Genomic DNA, 21,888 nt, shown 5'->3' with positions numbered 1-21,888 from the left:
ACAAAATGTCACATGTGACAACTTTTTTACATCCTATCAACTAGGCCAGATGTTGAAGAAAAAACAACTTACCATGCTGGGTACTATGAGAAAAAACAAACCTGAACTACCGCAAGGTATCCTTAGCAAGAGAGAGGTGTACAGTTCTACTTTTTATTTTTCTGGAAATACAACTGTTGTTTCTTATGTTCCAAAAACAAACAAACAGGTAATTCTAATGAGCACAATGCACCATGACAATGCCGTAAGTGATAGAGAAGACAGAAAGCCTGACATTATTTTGGATTATAATGCCACAAAGGGAGCAGTTGATACTTTAGACCAAGCAATATCAACATATACATGCAAACGCAAAACCAATCGGTGGCCAATGATTTTATTTTATAACATACTGGACGTTTCTGCATACAATGCATTTGTCTTATGGAGAGAAATCGACCCCGATTGGAACCGGAATAAGCTGCATAAAAGAAGATTATTTCTTGAGGAATTGGGAAAAACCCTGGTGAGGCCATATACTGAGAGCAGAAAAGTGACCCCCAGAAGTGATGGAGCAACAGCCATTGTAAAAAGTGTCCAGCATGCTCAAGAAAGACACTCCACATCCACGGCCTCCACCAGCACAGCTACCAGCAAAAAAAGGAAGAGATGTAGCTTCTGTCCATCTTCCTGTGACAATAAGACTAATCTGACATGTGCTGGATGTTCAAAATATCTGTGTAAAGGACATGTGTCTTATTATTGTGTAAAAACGCATGAACATGTTCAGTTTTTTCTTTTTTCTTTCTAAAATGGTTGAAGTTTTTATGATTTTTCATTTGTTGATTTATAAAATTTGTTTTCAAAAAGTTAAATTTCATGTTTTAGTAATAGTAATGCAAAGCTTCTTTATTATTTGTGTGCAGAATGTCAACAATCGAAGATAATTGCAAAAAGCCTATGTAACCTTTTTATGAAAAAAAAAAAAAAATTAAGTTTGAATTTAAAATTTTCATTTGCTTATGATCAACCATGTTCACATACAGTATTTCAATGAAAAAAGTATTCAAATAAAACAATTAGAGTAGCGAAAAATCAAGAATTAATAGGTCGGGTCATATTGACCCGGGAACAGTACAAGTGTATAGCAAATGCGAACAGAACAGCAGGGTTAAGAAGATTCAATTTTGTTTAAAACTATTCCAACATTATGAATATAAAAAAGTATTCTCCCCTATGTGACATCTCTGATGTTTATTAACAGTTGATTTCCAAGTAAAATATTAAGAAAATGAAAAAGGCTTCTCCTCTGCGTGACTGCTCTGATGGCGATCAAGAAGCGCTTTCTGGGTAAAATATTTCCCACATTAACAGGAAAAAGGCTTCTCCCCTGTGTGAGTTCTCTGGTGCTTAACACAAACTGATTTATTGCTTAAACATTTCCCACATTCTGAACATGAAAAAGGCTTCTCCCCTGTGTGAGTTCTCTGGTGGGTAACAAAACTTGATTTCTGTGCAAAACATTTCCCACATTCTAAACATGAAAAGGGCTTCTCCCCTGTGTGAGTTCTCTGGTGGGTAACAAAATTTGATTTATGTGCAAAACATTTCCCACATTCTGAACATGAAAATGGTTTCTCCCCTGTGTGAATTCTCTGGTGCTTAATACAATCTGATTTATTGTTAAAACATTTCCCACATTCTGAACAAGAAAAAGGCTTCTCCCCTGTGTGAGTTCTCTGGTGGGTAACAAAATTTGATTTTTGTGCAAAATATTTCCCACATTCTGAACAGGAAAATGGCTTCTTTGCTTTAGGAGCAGTTTGTTTTTTATTGCCTCTTTTGTGACTTTGATTTCCCTTAGTAGTCAGTAATGAATCAGAAGATGGGACCTGTTTCATAGGATCAGATGACAGATCTTTGCTGTGAATGGATGATGGTATATCTGGAGTAACAGCAATCACTTCAGTTGTATCTTCTAGGATCTGAAGATCATCAGATTTAAAAAATGAAGATGTCAGCTGTCCCTCTGATCTCCTGGTACAGTCATCTGCTAAGATAAAAAAAAAACAATTATTTTTTATTAAAATATCCTTGAGTTTTATATTTTTGAACATTTCTACTTAAACTGTCCATAATAATGGCAAGCTATGTAAAAAACTTTATTGACCAAGACAATGACAGTTCACAGTGTAATAGAAAACCTTGTTGGATGAACCAGTAGTGTGCGGTGTTCAACTGTTTGTTCATTCTGCCTCCCAAATATCAATTAAAAAGAAACCAATCAATGTTACCTAGGCGAAAATAATACCTATTCTCATCTCACAAAAAACAAGTCCTCACTCAAGTCGATCATCTGTCAATGGAAAAACCAGAGGTTCCCACACTATTAGTGGCTCAAAGGCTGTTGAAAAGCAACAAGGTTTCTATAAACTAATCCAGCAAAATCCGCTCTCAGTTCGGAGTCTTGCAGTGTGCGCAAACAACATTTAGGATCCCTGTGTAACACATGCACAGGGAACTGTCAGAGCATCTACCGGCATGCTGGAGCTTACAGACTCTAAGAAGAGTTTTGCAGTGGCTGTTAAACAGAGACCTACAGACACTAATCGTTTTTCTCCTGAGTGGCAGAAGACTACAACTCCCAAGGATCCTTGTTCCAGTGAGATGATAGAAGGGAGGAGGGACTTGGGGGAGGACGCTGAGGAGAAAGTGAAAGTAAAGAGGGAGAGGAGAGAAAACGTGGCTGCTGCTGCTGGTTATGAGAAACAGAGCAGTGTGGATCTTGATTCCCCTAAGTTGCAGAGTGTGGGGGACCCCGCGGAGATACCAGTGTTGCCGGAGAGAGCAAAGATCCAGAGAGTTCTGCCAGCACTCCCATCGGATAAAGGTCTAAATCCTGCAGCCCTCAGCTGGAATCTAAAGAATCCTCTGATTTTTGGAGACACAGTGAGTGTTCTGCTGAGACTTGTGATACTATTAGCGCGACTTACAGTGAGTACACTGCGACCGAGACTATTGACAGCAACATTCATTTAAGTGCACCTACGTTTTCTACTTTGCGCGCCAACCTTCCTTTGCGCGCCAACATCCGCGGCAACTGGGCCCCAATGGTCGAACTAAGTAAATGCAAAAGAGGGGGAATTGGCCACGTTATATCTGCAGGGTTGGGGTTTAATTAGTCTGTGATGGGTATATGACTTTTATAGAGCACAGTAAATCACATTGTATGTTTATTCCTGTAAATCCATTTTAATTCTGCTTCATAACAATAAATTTGTTAAACTGTTTTACTCCTGCTTCCTGAGTGTGTTCCGAGCTGTGGCAGGGGTTTCCCGAATCAGCCCCTGGCAGAAGATAACTGTCCTTCTGCAGCCCAGAGACAGAGCTCCAATCAAGATTCGGGGGGAGGCACTGTGTACAGAAGAGGTGGCATTTCCTGAAGAAGAGGTTGCAAAAAACCTTGAAACGCGTAGAATAAACCACTGTCAAACTTTATCAACCTCTGGAATTTCATCATTTGGGCAGCGCGGACGAAATCCACATATTCCTTTGCAGAGTTTTGTTTCAGATAGTCGGTGACCGACTTTTGGATCTGCAGCAGCCCTTATCTATACATGCTTTCAATACCTACTACCAGGTGAGCAGTTTTTTGTCAAACCGCTTACTTTATTTGTGGGATAAGACCCTATATTGCGCTTGTGTCTCCCTCTTTCCTCACAATACTGTGTACAGAAGAGGTGAGACCCCCCATAACACCCAGGGTACAGTGGTAGCCATAAAGGGGTGTTACACCTGTATTTAGCAATATTATATTGAGAAGAATCCACTTAATTTGCGGTGTCTCCTGGAGCACAATCTGGGCACTATGTGCAGGGTAATAAAATGGCAGATGTGTAATTTTCACTCTCCAGCATCAACTGCGTGTTAATTTCCAGAAAGTGGCTGTGGAGTCAAAATATTCACTCCTCCTAAGGATTATAACCCTCAGTGAATTGATTTATAAAATGGAATCACTTTATGGGGATTTCTACTATTCTGGTTTTCTGTCATTTAGTTATATTAGGGCTTCTGCATATGGTGTGTCCAATCTCATCTGGGATCTGTTCCTGCTGTCCAGCTGGAGTAATCTGCTCCCTACTTCAGCCAATTGGAAAGTACCACACCCTACTAAAGCGCAAAGCACATGGCCGGAATCTGCCAGATACAGCGCTGTTCTCCTCTGGTTCAGTCCTCTGTGCTCAGCTTGTGGCTTGTGTATTTGTTTCCTGTTGTGACCGTGGCCCGTTTACTGACTACTCTTGCGTCTTCTGATTCTGTATTCTGTCCTTCTGATTCTGACCCAGCTACCTGACTATTCCACTTGCCATCTAACACCACAGAATAGCAGGTAACACCATGGTCCAAGCCTAGGGGTCCCTGTATAAGTCCAGATTCCATGTGAGGGTGTTAAAGGGCGATGAGCAAGGCAATCCTTGGGATATGGCAAGCAGAGAAGATAGAGCCAAGCATGTTCATGGTGGACATCTTTTGAGCTGCCAGTTGACCATGAACAGTGCTCCCAATACATTGTGTCTACAAATTATTCCAGCAAGATCTGCATTCATATAGCTAAATGGCGCTCCTTCCCTTCTGAACACTGCCATGTGCCCAGACAGTAGTGTACAACCGTATGTAGGGTATAGTGCGAAGCTGGAGAATAATTTGTAAGATCCATTTGTTTCCTATTATTCTTTGTGAAGAATTCCAAACTTACCACCACACGTCAGATATTAATAATGGGGCCTGATTAGGAACTACTGAAATGATCAAACTCCACAGTCTCCATCAGTAATAAATGAGTAGCTAGTGGTGAAACCTCTCTGGTGTAATTAGAGTATGGGTCTCAGAGACTTCACAATCTATACTATCGTAAGCTCCAATATTTTCTGTCAGATGAGATTCAAGAAGAAATATTAGGGATTTAAAGAGAACTGTGTATAAGGCCGGTTTCACACGTCCTGATATTTCTGGTACCGGAGATGTCCATGTGTGTAATACTTGTGGCACATGTGTGACACCTATGTGCCGCCCGTTTGCAGCATCAGTACCACAAGGATGGCCGACAGGGAAGAAGCGCTACCGTAAGCGCTGTTCCCCGGCGGGTGCTGAAGACGCTCTCATCATTCTCCCCTGCTCTGCCAGCGGGGAGAATAATGAGAGTTATATAAAAGTCAGAATGATGACAGCAGGTGGGGGCTTTTGGGACTATTACTCCCATCAACCTGCACCTGCTGCTGCTAAGAACAGTGACAGCAGGAGCGGATGATGGGAGTATTCCTCACTCACCGCCTGCGCTATAACTAAATAAATGAATGAAAAAACGGCATGGGTTCCCTTGTATTTTCTATAACCAGTCTGGAAAACTCACAACTGGGGGCTGCAACCCTCTGCTGTCAGCTTCAGCAAGGCTGGTTATCAAGAATAGAGGGGTCCCCACACTGTTTTTTTTATTAAAGAAATAATTTTAAAAAAACGGCGTGGGGTCCTCATCATTTTTGATAAACAGCCTTGCTAAAGATGACAACTGGGGGCTGGTATTCTCATGCTAGTAAGGGGCCATGGATATTGACCCCTAGCCTAAAAATAGCAGCCCACAGCTGCCCAGAAAAGGCATATCTATTAGATGCGCCAATTCTGGCGCTTTGCCCGGCTCTTCCCACTTGCCCTGTAGTGGTGGAGAGTGGGGTTGATATTTGTGGGGTTTATGTCACCCTTGTATTGTCAGGTGACATCAAGCCCACGACATAGTAATGGAGAGGTGTCTATAAGACACCTTTCCATTACTAATATTATAGTTATATGGTGAATAAAGACACAGCCAGAATAAAGTCTTTTATTAGAAATAAAACAAAACACAGTTTTTGTTTTTTTATTTAAAGCTAACAGAGAATTCTCACGGTGATCTGCTGTGAAGTCACTTAGCTTGAACTGTGGTGACTTCATCACTGACTTTTTCCCTTGGTCCTGTGGCCACTGCGGTTTAGCCTGGATGGAAACCTTGATGATGTCACTGCTGGTCAATGATACTGCGCTTACAGCAGCTCATTCACCAGTGGTTCTTAGCCTGGACGGTCGCATCTTGGCACCGTCCAGGTTGAAAACTAATTATCCTCCAGACATGGATTACGGCGTGGGACAGAGCGACAGACAGGTATGGTATATTGTTGTTTTTTTATTTTACTTTTATTACAGAACGAGGTCTTTGGTGGAAATAGCCGTTAGGTGAGTATAACTGTGTTTGTTATTTTTAATTAAAAAAGAAAAAAACGTTTTGTTTTATTTCTAATAAAAGACTTTATTCTGACTGTGTCTTTATTTACCATGTAGCTATGGGGTTAGTAATGGATAGACACCTTTCCATTACTAAGCCATGGGCTTGATGTCACCTGACATTACAAGGGTGACATCAACCCCACAAATATGAACCCCACTTGCCACCGCTACAGGGCAAGTGGGAAGAGCCGGGCAAAGCATCAGAATTGGCGCATCTAATAGATATGCCTTTTCTGGGCATCTGGGGGCTGGTTATTGTTTAATCTGTATTTGTAGTTTTCAGTTAATGAGATTCTCGTGCTTCGGGGTGGGTTGTGGGAGTGGCTGTGGGTTGGGCTGTGGGCGGGGCCTTATGTGTTGCTCTGCGTAAATATTCATCTGTATTGGCTTATGACACTGATCCTTCAGTGACCTGCCCCCTATTTTACATAAAAAATTACATCCAGAAAAATGTCACTGGCGATGGCGGCACTTGCGCAGTAGCATCTATAAGTAAGCTATAGAGGCTACTGGACAGGCGCCGCCAGTGTCATTTGTAAATTTTTTTTTCTAAGCCTCCCAATAGCCACAGTATTATAGGCATTATCAACAATAATATCAACACTATTATATGCATTATGTAATAATGGGGGCAGGTCAGTGAGGGGTCAGCGACCTGTCATAAGCCAATACAGATAAATATGTAAATCAAAAAGAAAAAAATAGAATGGCAATAAGAAACAGTCAACTTACTGGTGGAGTGGGTGGACTCTGAATCAGCAACACTTTGCAGGGTGAAAGCACGGTAGTAAAGGTGCTTGCTTGAAGAAGCACACGAGACAATCCAAAAAATAAGGAAAAAAGCAGCACACTCCGTTTACAGCATCATAAGAAAACCTAAGTCCCTTATTTCAGAAAAGCATACATGGACAAGGTTTGTGAGGGCAGGATAAATGCAGGCAAGAAACAGGACTATGGCCTTTTCGTGCTGCTCTTTTCCTTATTTTTTGGACAGATGAATATGTAATCCTCACACCACATAAAGCCACGCCCACAGCCCAACCCACAGCCCCGCCCCAGAGCACGAGAATCTCATTAACTGAAAACTACAAATAAAGATTAAACAACAACCACAAGACGGATTTCATCACCAGGTATCACTGTAATCAGTATAACGGCGCTGACCTGACAGTGTCTGTAGGTTACTGAGCACAATCCTGCAGACAGGGGCACTTTAAATTTAGATCTTAGGCATTTGGAAGAGGCAATGGAGAGCTTTTTTCAAGACTATCAGGGAGTTACAGACTCACATTAGGCAGGAAGGCCGATCCCACCACAATCAAACTATCATACAGAAGGAACAGGTTAAAAAAATGACATAGAATAAAAAATATGTTACATGCCCAACAACAACGTATGTACGAGGGGAGAACACTAAACCGGAGTTGCACTCGTTTATGGTGGACCATTGGAGCCACTATGAATCCTGATCAGAAGAGTAGAGAAAGTATTAGCGCCCCCATTTCAGGAGAGATTGTGCAGTAATCTGAATTCCTTAGGATGGAAAATATAATGTAATTCATGACATTTAGTAAATCTATGAAACCAGGGCTGGAGCCAACACATGTCCTGCAGGCGGGAATAAATGTATATTACAGCCATCAGCCATGCACAGCATAGAGATATATCATGGCACAGGTGTAATGTTTGTCCTGTAGTTTATCACAATCCTCCTTGAAGTTACCGTATTTTTTGGACCATAAGACGCACCTAGGTTTTAGAGGAAGAAATTAGGAAAAAAATTGAAGCAAAAAATGTGGTCAATTCTGTACTTAATATCCCTTATCCTGGCATATATGGTCCCCTCACCCCCATTCTGATACACATTGCCCCCTCATCGCTATCCTGGTATACATGGCCCCCATCCTGTCCTGGTATGCAGGGCCCCCATCTCAGCCTAGTATGCATGCCGCCTTATCTCGTCCTGGCATGCATAGCCGCATGTCATCCTGATATACAGGGCCCCCATCTCGTCCTAGTATGCATGGTCCCATCCCTATCCTGGTATGCAGGGCCCCATCTCATCCTGGTATGCATGGCCCCATCTCGTCCTGGTATGCAGGGCCCCATCCTTATAAGTGGCCTCCACCCCAGATTCCTATCCTGGTATACATGGCCCCATCACAAAACATTAAAAAAACAAACCATTACACTTACCTACCCGGTGGCTCCCTTACAGCGTACTGCTCCGGTGCCAGCAACTGCTTTATGCTTGTAAGCAGCGCTGAGAACAGTGAGAATTCATGAATATTCATTTATCTTAAGTAGCGGCACATGTGACCGCCGGTAGCAGCAGGGAGCCGGAGGCTGACACTGTGCACTACTGAAGAGAAATGAATACTCACTGCCCTTTGCGTGCATAGTCCTGGCAGCTGTGCTCTGCTTGTGATGTCCATGCCATGCGCTGCTTACAAGCATATAGCAGTTGCTGGCAACGGAGCAGGACGCTGCGAGGGAGTGCGGGGTAGGTAAGTGCGGCGCCCCTGTGGGTTCAGTCGCCACAGAGGTACTGCACCTCCTCCTGAGGTGTGGTACCCCACCATCCAGGTAAGGTGGAGACACCTGACCATGCTCCAACACCTGCACCCCACACCACAAAGTAGTGTAGCAAAGCACCTTCGGCGGCTCCCTGCTTGGAGTGTAGCATAGCACCCCTTGGTGGCTCCCTGCTTGGAACACGAAACGTGCTGGGAGGTGGGTGGAGTTTAGTTCACCTAAAAGAGCGGGAAGAGCTGAGTTCAGGCAGTCAGTCCTTGCACTCAGTCAGAGAGTGAGGATGTAGACGGACAGAGTGTGAGACAGAGAAGATCCCCGGGAGAGGGATGGAAGAAGGAAGTGCTGCAGCAGGCCACAGTGATCTGGGTCTGCTGGCACAGGAAAGAGAGAGAGAAAGGAAGCTTGATTCTCCATTGGGAAGAAGGATTAGCATGGAACATGAGGAGAATAAGAGAACAAGGACCAGGGTTAGAGGAGAACCCTTTTCAAGTTCTAAGCGCAAGTCCGGGGTCCGGTCCCCGAGGTGGTACGGATACTAATGGTCCTGCAGCAGACACCAGAGGAATAGAAGTAGTGACCACTTTATTCCCACACAAGACTTGGGGGCACAACAGCAACATATTAGTGAGGCGGGACTCAGTAGCAAGGTGTCCCCGAAGCAGGCTACAGCTGTCTGCCGTACAAGTAGAGTTCATAGGAACATTTGACAGGAGGAACTCCAGTGTAACTCAGTACTAGGAGTACTTCATTCTTAGGCGCTATAAGAGGAGACGTTCAGAAAAAGCACATATGTTGGCGGAGTGTTGGAAGGGAGTACTTCATCTTGCCTGGATGTTGGCTGAGCTCCTGACCCAGAGGACACGGCACGGATGCGGGCACCTGTACCTGCAACAGACTGAGTAAAGCTTTGGAACTGCATGCCTGGTGTCCTCCGCTTATTCCTGCGCCAACCTGCCCAGCATGACTACATCTCTTGCGCCTGACACTACACCATCTAAGTGTCACTTCACCCACACTGCCTTGGGACTACAGCCCTGCCTGTGGAGGGCTATAACATCATTGCTGCACCACACCATCTGTCCCAGAGGATCTGTCTGCAGCGTCGGCTTACATCTCTATTGCCGAACACCACAGGTGGCGTCACGAATCACTTATAAACTTTCACCACCATAAGCACACTGAAACAACCCCCCTTTGTAATGGAGCCCCAGGGCCACGGACCGGGTCACTGCTGCCATGACGACACCCCGTTGAGAAGATCAACCGGCCCGGTACCGAGTACCCCATGGCCCTGGTGAGTGAGGGTGCTCCAATCTTGGCGTCACGAACAGGATGACGAGACCTGAAGCCATCGGGTTATGTGTGCCTGAGATTTGTTGGACTTAAAACTTTTGGAAATGTGTGGAAGACCTAACTTGGTAGACTGTTGGATGAATGCTAAAAATGGCCGCCAGCGCGGTGAAGAAGCGCGTGACACTATGGGTGGTCCTAAGAAAAGAGCGCAGACTGTCCTGGGCCTCCCCTGTCTGAACTTCTATGCGACAGCAACATGGTCCACCCCCGAGTGGTTCGTATACTGGCTTGGTATGGAGGAGGAGTTGGAAGAAGACGCCGTCCCCCAGAAGGAGGAGCGGAAGCCAGAGGCGGAAAAAGTGCCGAGGCGGGAAGAACACCAGAACACCATGATGGATGGAGAGGAGAAGCCAGAGGAATGTGGGGAGGAAAAGCAGCTCGCCCTCAGGCCGCCCCTGCGGAGTATACGCCCGCTGAGATACCATCTGCAGCGCCCGTCGCCGCCTCAAAACAGATATTGCCACTGGATGAGGCCTGCCCGGAGGAGGTATATGAGGATCCCGGAACAGAATGGACAGGGGCCGTGTCCCTGCCCGGACCCGGCGCGGCCGCGCAGGCCTTTACCGACGGCTTTGGCCGAAACCAACCTTGCCCCGGCTCGGATCCAGCTGCAACCCGCTCCGCAGGCAACTCCGGGAGTAGCGGCCGCCGCTGTTTGCTGCCATGTACCTGCGCCGGGACCGGAGCCTCCTTGTCGGGAAGCGCAAGGTATGATTACCGTGCCTGACATGACCCTCGTGCTAGGAATGGCGCCAGTGACTAGGAATGGTCTGATTGCCCCCTGCCGACGACCCCAGGTCGCGGTGCCGCTCGCTGAGGTCCCGATGGACCTAGAAGAACAAAACTCGGCGGTACCGGCGATAACATTTGCTGAGTCGTTGGTGGCAGCAGGGGTACCATCGGCAATAGTTGACACGCCATCCCCGCAGGCAGTCGATGTTTCAGTCGCCCTTTCCTTTACCCCAACCACTCCCAATCTCACCCCTTGGGAAGAGGAGTACCTGCGATTGGTAGGCCATCAGCAACAGGATGAGGACACCCAGAGCATCTCCCCTGGAAGCAGCCCAAGCAACCAGCTTCCAGAACCCCAGGAGGGGACAACTAGCCATAATGTCGACTTAAACTAACTCTCGTTACCCAGGAGGGTATTTGCAACGTTGTGCCTTCTTTTTGTTATCCTGTTTTTGTTTTCTTGTTTTCTTCCCAGTACTAGGAGTACTTCATTCTTAGGCGCTATAAGAGGAGACGTTCAGAAAAGGCACATATGTTGGCGGAGTGTTGGAAGGGAGTACTTCATCTTGCCTGGATGTTGGCTGAGCTCCTGACCCGGAGGACAAGGCACGGATGCGGGCACCTGTACCTGCAACAGACTGTGAGTAAAGCTTTGGAACTGCATGCCTGATGTCATCCACTTATTCCTGCGCCAACCTGCCCAGCACGACTACATCTCTTGCGCCTGACACTACACCATCTAAGTGTCACTTCACCCACACTGCCCTGGGACTGCAGCCCTGCCTGTGGAGGGCTATAACATCATTGCTGCACCACACCATCTGTCCCAGAGGATCTGTCTGCAGCGTCGGCTTACATCTCTATTGCCGAACACAACAGGTGGCGTCACGAATCACTTATAAACTTTCACCACCATAAGCACACTGAAACAACCCCCCTTTGTAATGGAGCCCCAGGGCCACAGACCGGGTCACTGCTGCCGTGACGACCCCCCGTTGAGAAGATCAACCGGCCCGGTACCGAGTACCCCATGGCCCTGGTGAGTGAGGGTGCTCCAATCTTGGCGTCACGAACAGGATGACGAGACCTGAAGCCATCGGGTTATGTGTGGGACCATGAGACATTCAGCAGCACAGAAGGGAGAGAAGATTCATCCGATAAGATCTCAGGGATCTAGGAAGCCAACAGCATCATTACCCTCCACTTTCTCTTACAGACCCATCATAATATTTTTCTTCAAGTGATATCCTAACCTGTCAGCACATTCTACGTACGCTGTCATTTGGCTTTATAGTTACAGATCTGGGCAGGTAACGGTCAGCGTCTCCTAATCCCAGGGGATAGGTGGATACTCCAGGTCGTAAGTTCTATAGAAAAGGGTTTTCTATGCCCAAAGTCATTTGAACAGTTTTGGGTGGAGGAGAATGTTGTGGCCTAGAGGGAAAATGGTGATCATGATAATACGGCCGGACTACACCACCGATAAAGCAGCCACAGCCGGTGACCGAGAAGAATCTGTGACTTCTCTGCATTCAGTGGTCACTACTCACCTGGGTAGTCATATGTGGGAATCTCCTCTTTACACCACTCATCACCCCTCACATATGTCTCTGTAGTATTAATATGGGTCAGATCTTCACCCTGAAATAAATATTGTAAGAGTCACAGACAGATGGAGAAGTCCCATCTATGATCAGCTCTAATCCTGCCATCTCCACCGTTCTCATTACACAAGTATAAAACAAATAATACTAGTGGATAAAACAAGACTGAGCACAAGACCTTCACAGCCGTCCACACATCATAGGGGAGATCTCCTGACACCTTCTCTCCATCTACCTGATGATCCTGAGGAACATTGGGATCTTCTTGGTTACAGTCCTGTGGAAGAAGAGGACGGGGACATCTCTCTGGTGTTGTCCTCTTACTGGATAGATCTGGAGGAAACACATACAGGGACTGAATTCATTCTCTACATACAGATAATTATAGGCCGTGTGTATTTAGTCCTGTCTATTACCTGGTGATGTGAGGGGCTGGGGCACCTCCATTATGACGTTCTTGTACAGATCTTTGTGTCCTTCTAAATACTCCCACTCCTCCATGGAGAAATAGACAGCGACATCCTGACACCTTATAGGAACCTAACACATACAATGATACCAATGATACCATCATCCCCCCGATCCCTTCCTAGTGTTACTGTATGTCCCAGCATTCCCAGCAGTGTCACCTCTCCAGTCAGCAGCTCAATCATCTTGTAGGTGAGTTCTAGGTTCTTCTGGTCATTGATGTCCTCATGGATCAGGGGGTGAGGTGGAGGTCCCGTGATTAGGCTCAGGGGTCTTCCCCATCCCTCAGACACAGGGTCCTGACAGCGATCAGTAGAGGTCTTCTTCACCACTGTGTAATCCTGGTTATGGAGAGACACATTAATAAATCTCACAACAGACATTTCCGGAGTCCTCACCTCTCCAGTTCTGTCCATCTGTTATTCCCATAGATAAGAATGATGTAATGTGACGTCATCAGAATCTCTCACCTCTCCAGTGAGACGGAAGAGGATCTCTAGGGTGAGGTGTAACATCCTCTCCGCCATCTTGTCTCTGTCCATATCCATTCTTGATGGGTAAATCACGAAAATTCTCTTTTGTAGAAGATCTTCACTGAGAGGATCCGATATTGTAGAGACCTGAATGAGAAGATGATCCGATGTAACATCATAAGAATCCTGTGTAATAATACAATTACTGGAGATAATAAGGGAAACATATGAGGAGATTTATTATTTTACAGGGTTTAGTTTTCTTCCCTGACATCTACTAATAAAACCTATATATTTAGGCCACAGACAACAAGCAGTTTCCTCCTCGGAGTCGGCAGTTGAACACGTTCCTCATAGACTCATCTTCCATAACACTAATTCTCGTCTCATTACCGACTCTGGAATCGGCATTACCAATACTGCAGGAGATATTCATTACACGTGATGTAATAACGCGCAGGAGGAATATATGTCACCACAGAGCAGGCAGACCAACAGTAAAAGGGGAGGTTTATTTACAGGGAGAATATCTGGTGAACATATAATGTAACAGAGAAAATGCTATAACAGGTGATAACAGAGACTGAAGAAATAACAAGTGTAAAATAACAGACAGATATTCTCTTATGGGGATGAAACGTATCAGTTCCTGGAGATCTTGCTTGTAGAGATCACTCTTGTCCCACGTAGGCACCCAGGCACCAGGGGTGCTTGATGTCATCTGTCTCTGGGGTCCTAGGTATAGTCCAACTGGCGTATGGGGGGGTTAACGTGAGAGCTCAAGGGGTATGCGGATGGCGGTATCCCCCTGTATGCAAGGTTCCTCCCTCTGCTGCGGCAACGGCGTTCCCTCACCAGGGTCAGGGGCTCTGCCTGCGACAGTCTCTCTTGGCAGGTCAGAGTCACGTTACCGTATGTTCCTCGGTCACAGGGAAGCATCTCAGAATTAAGCAGCGCCTCACTGCAGGGGAGCGTCTTGTCAGTGCGTGCAGTCTGTCGGTGTGAAATAGTCTCTAACAGGAGGGGAGCGACCAGCCCTCCAAGAGGTGCAGGGACAGGCTTCTCGTACTCAATGCTCAGCGCCTGTGTCTGCGGTTCCTCAGTGTTCAGTCGCTGCGCCTGTCTCCTGTCCTCTCCTCTGTCAGCATCCTCTCTGCTCCCGTCCATGCGCTGCTCTGCTGAAAGCGCGCCCAATTCTCCCGATCTCCGTCCTGCCCTCTTCCTGTTCCTGGTACTCACGCAGTCCCCCAAAGCATCCCCCGGGGAGCCTAATGCCCTGCTCGATGGTCCCGGGCACGGAGCTAGGAAGGCAACTCCCCCTCGGCTCCTTCGGTGCTTCACCCCCTTACATTCCCCCTCTCTGTGAGCTCGCCATTCCACGGGCGACAGTTTCTGGAGTTTTTGCTGACAATCGTCCAGACCTCGTACAATTTGCTGCCAAATGAATTCGTCCTGATTGTAGCGTCTGGGGGGCACACCTGCTGTTGATTCCTCAGAACGTCTCAGATCAGTGGAGGTAGTGGAATCAGCCACCGGAAAAGTGGAAGTTGGAGCCTCCTCAGTTACTTCCGTCGCTTCAGGCACCAGCCCAGTTTCTGCATCTCCGTGAAGGAGTAGAGAGTCTCCGTCTTCTTTGCTTCAGGAACGAACACGGGTTCAGCCACCGGGGGCGCTGGGACAGCTGGCACCACTGGAGGATCTTGAGACAAACAGAGACGCAGCATATTCCGATGTAATGTATGAGTGGGGAGTTCTTCACCTGCTTCAGGCTGAACTTCGTAGAAGAGTCCTCGCCTCCCGAGCCGTCGCTTCCCCCTATACGGGCTCTTCTCCCACCGACACCCCAATTTGCTGTTAGGGCGCTTCTCTCTGATTAAGACTCAATCCCCTGGACGTAGGGCTGTCCCTTTCTGGGGAGGGACCTGCGGGTGTTCCAACCCCCGGAGCCGATTCTGCACCAACCGTTGAATGGCCGTCCGGCTACCGGCGACGATGCTCTCGAACCCAGGAGTACACCCCCGTCCGCGGGTAGTCCTCCTCGTGCTCTAACGCCAATTCAATCAGTCCCTTCCCGGGTCGGCCGAAGAACAGTGAATAGGGTGTGAACCCTGTGGTACTGTGTTGACGGTTATTGTATGCCCACACCAATTCGGGGACAGACTCAGTCCAGAGTGCTTTCTGATCTTCAAGTTTCCTCAGCATTTGGATCAGGGTGCGGTTGAACCTCTCACAATCTCCGTTCCCCTGTGGATGGTAAGGGGTGGTCCGAGACTTATCGATTTTGTACAAGTGATGCAACTCTTCCATCACCTTCCTCAGAAAGCAGGCCCCTTGATCCGAATGGATTCGCTTGGGACACCCGTATACTTGAATGAAGTATTTACAGATAGCATGGGCCGCAGATTCGGCAGTCTGGTCCCGAGTGGGTGGGACCACAGCAAATTTGGAGCAGTGATCGATCATCACCAGGCAATGTTCATAGCCCTGGTGTGCTGGGCCAATCATCAAGTAGTCTACGGCCAGTAGCTCCATGGGTGCAGAGGACCTCACCGTTTCTGTGGGGGCTCGCTGTTCTGGTGGCTTAACTAGTTCACAATTTCGGCACTGCTGACATACTTTCTCCATGACGGTCCTCATGTGGGGGTGATAGAACAACCGTTGCAGCCACTGAAATGTTTTTTCCGTCCCGAAGTGTGCTCCCTTCTCGTGTGCTTCCTTAGCCACCGGCTCAACCAGGGACAAGGGGATGGTCGTTTGCCAAACGAAGCCCAGTTCAGATTGTAGGTACACTTTCCTGTGCAAGTTTCCATCCCGTAACTGTAGCTGTTCCCACTGGCGCACCATTTTCAACATCTCAGGGGGCATGTCTGCTCGCTCACTCTGGACGGGCATCTGTTCGGCTACGAGCCACCGCCTCAGCTGGGCTCTCTCTCGATCTTCTTGCTGCATCCGGACCCACTCATCACGGGGTTGTTCCAACAAATTCTCGGGTGTACTCTCCTGAGCTGTTTCCCGCATCGCTGCCACCGTCCTGGCAGCCCCTCCAAATTCTGGAACCTCAATAGCCTCCAACTCTTCATCCCGGCTGGGCGCTTGTGGCCGGTAGTTTACTCGCGAAAGGGCATCAGCATGAGTATTTTCCACTCCTCTTCTGTAGGAGATCCTGTACCGGAATTTTGCCATTCGTGCCACCCACCTTTGTTCTAAGGCCCCAAGCTTGGCTGTTTCGAGGTGGGCCAACGGATTGTTACCCTTACGCATGTGTACTTCCGAGCCAGCCGGATACTCTGCAAACTTTTCAGTCATCGCCCACACCAGTGCCATCAGCTCCAGCTTGAACGAGCTGTAATTTTCCGGATTTCTTTTGGAATCATGTAAGGAGCTACTGGCGTACGTGATGACACGCTCCTTCCCGTCCTGCATCTGTGAGAGTACTGCCCCGAGTCCTAGTAGACTTCCATCAGTGTGCAAGACGAACGGCTGGGTGAAATCAGCATAGGCCAACACCGGGGCCTCAGTCAGGGCCTTCTTCAGGGCTTGGAATGCCTTCTCTTGTTGTTCTCCCCAAGGCACATTCCTGTTCTTCGCACATGAGGGTACTCCTTTCAGCAATTCGAGGAGGGGGTTTGCGATGCGGGCGAAATCGTTTACAAAGCGCCGGAAGTATCCTGTGAGTCCTAGGAACGCTCGTACATCCTTCACGGTTTTTGGGGTCGGCCACTCTTGCACCGCAGCGATCTTCTCCTGCGAGGACTTCACTCCCTCAGCGGAGACCACATGCCCCAGACAGTCAATTTGTGTTCAGTAGAGGTGGCATTTCTGGGGTTTCACCTTCAAACCAAATTTTTGTAGCCGACTCAGAACTTGCTCCAGTCTCCGGAGGTGTTCTTCAACGGTGGGGGCAAAGATGTTTATATCATCAAGGTAAATCAGGGTGGCTTCGAAGTTCAGGTCCCCCAGACACCGCTCCATGAGACGCTGAAATGTTCCCGGGGCGTTGGCCAGCCCAAAGGGCATGCGGGCGAACTCAAATAGTCCCATTGGGAGAATGAAGGCCGTCTTGGCTTGGTCTTGATCAGACATGGGTACTTGCCAGTACCCGCTGGCCAGGTCTAGTGTGGAAAAATATCAGGCGTTTCCCAGTGCTGACAGGGACTCCTCTATCCGTGGCAGTGGATATGAATCTCGCACTGTGCAAGCGTTGAGCCGGCGGTAATCCACACAGAAACGTAGAGTTCCATCTTTTTTCCACACCAAGACGATGGGGGCAGCCCACGGGCTCTGGCTCTCATGGATTACTCCCTTCTTCAGCATCTGTGACAGCATTCCCTTAACCTCCTGATACATTTGTGGGGGTATCTGGCGATATCTCTCCCGTATCGGTGCCGGGTCCCCAGTGGGTATCTCATGGGTAATGGCCGTCGTGCGTCCAAAATCATCGTCATCCTTTGCGAACACCTCCTGGAACTTCCCCAGCAAGGCCTCCACCTGGGGAATCTGGTGAGAGGGCATTTCTGAGAGTTCTGCCCGCATTTGCTCTAGTATCCGGCGGCCTTCTTGTAACATCTAGGGATCTGGGGCAACCTCCACCACCAACCATGGGTCTTCCGCTTTGGTGGTCAACTGCGCTGTTTCGGAGGGCACCAGCTCGTCTGGTACACCTAGAATGTGGGCCAATTCTGCTCTGGGAGCCAGGGTCACATCAGTCTCTCCCAAGTTCACACAGCGCACGAGGACGGTGCCGTTTCGCACAGTGGCGAGGGTCTGTGCGACTAGTACCCCTGACGTCAATTGGTCAGCTGGGCTAGGCTCCACCTGCACCTCCGCTCCTTCTAGTGGGACTCCTGCTCGCACTGGCAGGGGAAGCACGGTCTGTCCAGGGGGTAGCACTCGATTCACAGAAGCAGGGATGAAGACTTTGCCTAGTTCCTTTCCACCGCTGCAGATTTCCCGGACCCGTGCTGCCCGGATCAGTTGTTGAAAGACCTTCTGTGGGGTCTGATCACTCCACTGTCGTAAGAATTGATCTGGGGTCTTGTTGAGTAGTAAGCTTCTGAGGTCTTTAAGAACGTTCATGCCCAGGGTCACAGTATGGTCCCGAGCGGCTTCTCCATCTACCAATACTGCTCCTTTTCTTCCCACATCTTTTCCACGGACTTCTATGTTCAGCCACACCACCCCTGCGACCGGGATGGGTAGGTGATTGGCTGCCGTAAGTCTAATGACTGGGCCCCACTCAGGTCGCAGTGCCTCCGTGAAGTGTCTACAAAAAAATTTTTCAGGCATGGTTGTCACTTGTGACCTGGTATCTACCAGGCATCGCACAGCTCTCCCGTTGATTTCGGCCCAAACCAAGGGGCACATGGAAACAAGGTTAGTGGGACTGTTTTCACTCTTCCTCTGCTCTTCTCGCGGTGTCCCTCGCGCTCGGAGCCCCCTAGTTTAACGGGAGCCGCGGGGATGGTCGGCTCCGCTGGGGACACCACCGGGCAATATGACCGGGCTCTCCACAAGTATAGCATGTGAGAGGGCATCTTCTCGGGGTAGCTGTAGCTTCTCTTCGGGGAACAGCTCCTCTTCCCCGCATCCGTGATTCGGGCCCCTCTGCCTGGGCCCTCCTGGTAGTCACCATTTCCTCTCGGAACTGACTGATCTCCATCCTCAGGTCTTCCACCCATCGGGGGACTTTGTCTTCAGTGCTAGCTGCCTCCCCACTCTGCACCTTTCCCACCGAGCCTGTCACATCCTGCTCTTGCTCACGCGTGCGCGCCTCGCTACCTACTTCAGAAAAGGTCATGCCTGGCTTCACCCGCAGGCGTTCTCGCATAGCCTCCTTCAGCATTCCGTCACGTAACCCTGTCACCATCTGGTCTCTGAGCACCATGTCTACTGCCCCTACACCTACCCCGTCCTTTCTTTTGATAGCAGTGTGAAGCTCTTGTAGGGAGTTCATAAACTGTGTCACTGTCTCCCCTTCTCTTTGCACCCGATGGAACAGTCACATCCGTAGTTCCCCTACGTCAGTAGGGTCCCCATGTGTCTCCTCTAAGATACGTAACACTTTCTGCAGAGTATTTCTTTCTAGGGGGGTCTGTGCATGACAGAGTCCCGTGCCTCCCCCTCTAGGGCCATCAAGGCTATTTCTGCCTCTAGGGCTGGTGCCAAGGGGTGCATCCTCAGTAACCCCTGAATTCTCTCTGTCCAGTTCCATAACAAAACATTATTCCCTGTAAACCTCGGCAGGTTATTCAACATGGCCCCCAAGGAGATGTGTGGCGCCCCTGAGGCTCAGCCGCCACAGAGGTACTGCACCTCCTCCTGAGGTGTGGTGCCCCACCATCCAGGTAAGTTGGAGGCTCCCGACCACACTCCAACACTCGCATCCCACACAACAGAGTAGTTCAGCAAAGCCACATTGCGGCTCCTTGCTTAGAGTGTAGCAGAGCACCTTTGGTGGCTCCCTGCTTGGAACACTAAACGTGCTGGGAGGCGGGTGGAATTAGAATATATAAAAGAGCGGGGAGGTTTAGGATTAGAGGTCAGTCAGACGGGGAGTCTGAGGGAGGAAGTCACTCAGAGAGGACTGTGGGGAGCTTCACCATCTTGGCTGCAACACACCACTAGCCCCAGAGGATCTGCATGCAGCGTTGGCCTAACATCTCACTTGCCGAACACCACAGGTGGCGTCACAAACTATTCATCTAACTACATTCCACAATTGCATTCCCCATTACTTGGGCGCCCAGGGCCACGGACCGGATCAACGCTGCTGTGACACATCCCGCCGACACCGACCCGGTACCGAGTACCCCACGGCCCTGGGAGGGGGACCCAGATGCTGGTCTTGGGGCCTTCTCTGACTGCTTGGTCCGCTCTGTCCGTGTCTTCGTGTGACATCCTGCCGACTACACCAAATGTAATAACGTGCAGGAGGAATATATGTCACCATGGAGCAGGCAGACCAACAGTAAAAGGGGAGGTTTATTTACAGGGAGAATATCTAGTGAACATATAATGTAACAGAGAAAATGCTGTAACAGGTGATATAAGAGACTGAAGAAATAACAGAAGTGTAAAACAACAGACAGTTATTCTCTTATGGGGATGAAACTTATCAGTTCCTGGAGATCTTGCTTATAGAGATCACTCTTCTCCCACGTAGGCACCCAGGCACCAGGGGTGCTTTATGTCATCTGTCTCTGGGGTCCTAGGTATAGTCCAACTGGCATATGGGAGGTTAACGTGAGAACTCAAGGGGTATGCAGATGGCGGTATCCCCCTGTATGCAAGGTTCTTCCCTCTGCTGCGGCAGCGACGTTCCCTCACCAGGGTCAGGGGCTCTGCCTGCGACAGTCTCTCTTGGCAGGTCAGTGTCACGTTACCGTATGTTCCTCGATCACAGGGAAGCGTCTCAGGATGAAGCAGCGCCTCACTGCAGGGAAGCGTCTTGTCAGGGCGCACAGTCTGTCGGTGTGAGATAGTCTCTAACAGGAGGGGAGCAACCAGCCCTCCAAGAGGTGCAGGGACAGGCTTCTCGTACTCAGTGCTCAGCGCCTGTGTCTGCGGTCCCTCAGTGTTCAGTCGCTGTGCCTGTCTCCTGTCCTCTCCTCTGTCAGCATCCTCTCTGCTCCCGTCCCTGCGCTGCTCTGCTGAAAGCATGCCCAATTCTCCCGCTCTCTGTCATGCCCTCTTCCTGTTCCTGGTACTCGCGCAGTCCCTTAAAGCATCCCCCGGGGAACCTAATGCCCTGCTCGATGGTTCCGGGCACGGAGCTAGGAAGGAAATTCCCCCTCGGCTCCTTCGGTGCTTCACCCCCTTACATTGACATGAGAAATAACTCCTTCATGATGAGGACGACTTCATTTTCTACTACAGCTCTAGAAACATATTTGGCCAGAGTCGGTCACTGCCTCCATCCCCACCGGCCGTCTATATGAAGGTTTCCCGTCTTCCCCGCACTGGAATCTTCTCTCACGTTAGATCTCAGCTCTGAGTCACACACAGAAGTTTGAGGCTTTTTAGAAAAGATTTTTTGTTTCCACAATCAACGCGGACAGAAATGATCTGATCCCAAAGTCTCCATGTACAGTGATTTATGGGGATTATTTCTGGCCTTGGGCTTTCCTATATTACAAGGAAAATTCTAGAAAAAGCCGATATTAACCCCTTCACCCCCAAGGGTGGTTTGCACGTTCATGACCGGGCCAATTTTTACAATTCTGACCACTGTCCCTTTATGAGGTCATAACTCTGGAACGCTTCTATGGATCCCGGTGATTCTGACATTGTTTTCTCGTGACATATTGTACTTCATGATAGTGGTAAAATTTCATTCAAATAACTTGCGTTTATTTGTAAAAAAACAGAAATTTGGAGAAAATTTTGAATATTTCGCAATTTTTCAACTTTGAATTTTTATGTCCTTAAAT

The 21,888-nt window shown here is 48.5% G+C and overlaps 1 protein-coding gene across 2 annotated transcripts in view; it reads right to left on the bottom strand.

Moving 5' to 3' along the window:
* Positions 1-1,150: 1,150 nt before the first annotated feature.
* Positions 1,151-21,888, bottom strand: part of LOC141082329 (oocyte zinc finger protein XlCOF8.4-like) — a 65,830-nt gene continuing 45,092 nt past the window's right edge. Inside the window, exons 2-7 of one of the 2 annotated variants that reach the window (XM_073566275.1) lie at positions 13,457-13,606; positions 13,148-13,327; positions 12,935-13,058; positions 12,754-12,851; positions 12,465-12,555; positions 1,151-2,032 (exon numbers count right to left, since the gene is read on the bottom strand). In XM_073566275.1, the coding sequence (XP_073422376.1) occupies positions 1,347-2,032; positions 12,465-12,555; positions 12,754-12,851; positions 12,935-13,058; positions 13,148-13,327; positions 13,457-13,534 (1,257 nt within the window). In that variant the 5' untranslated portion in view covers positions 13,535-13,606 and the 3' untranslated portion in view covers positions 1,151-1,346. The remainder of the gene's footprint in view (positions 2,033-12,464; positions 12,556-12,753; positions 12,852-12,934; positions 13,059-13,147; positions 13,328-13,456; positions 13,607-21,888) is intronic. The other variant, XM_073566276.1, reaches the window with a different exon arrangement.

Source organism: Dendrobates tinctorius, unplaced genomic scaffold, assembly GCF_039654945.1.
Source record: "Dendrobates tinctorius isolate UK_male_01 unplaced genomic scaffold, ASM3965494v1 ptg000017l, whole genome shotgun sequence".
Taxonomy (NCBI): Eukaryota; Metazoa; Chordata; class Amphibia; order Anura; family Dendrobatidae; genus Dendrobates; species Dendrobates tinctorius.
Note: the sequence above shows the minus strand (reverse complement) of the source record. Positions and strands in the feature narration are given on the sequence as shown.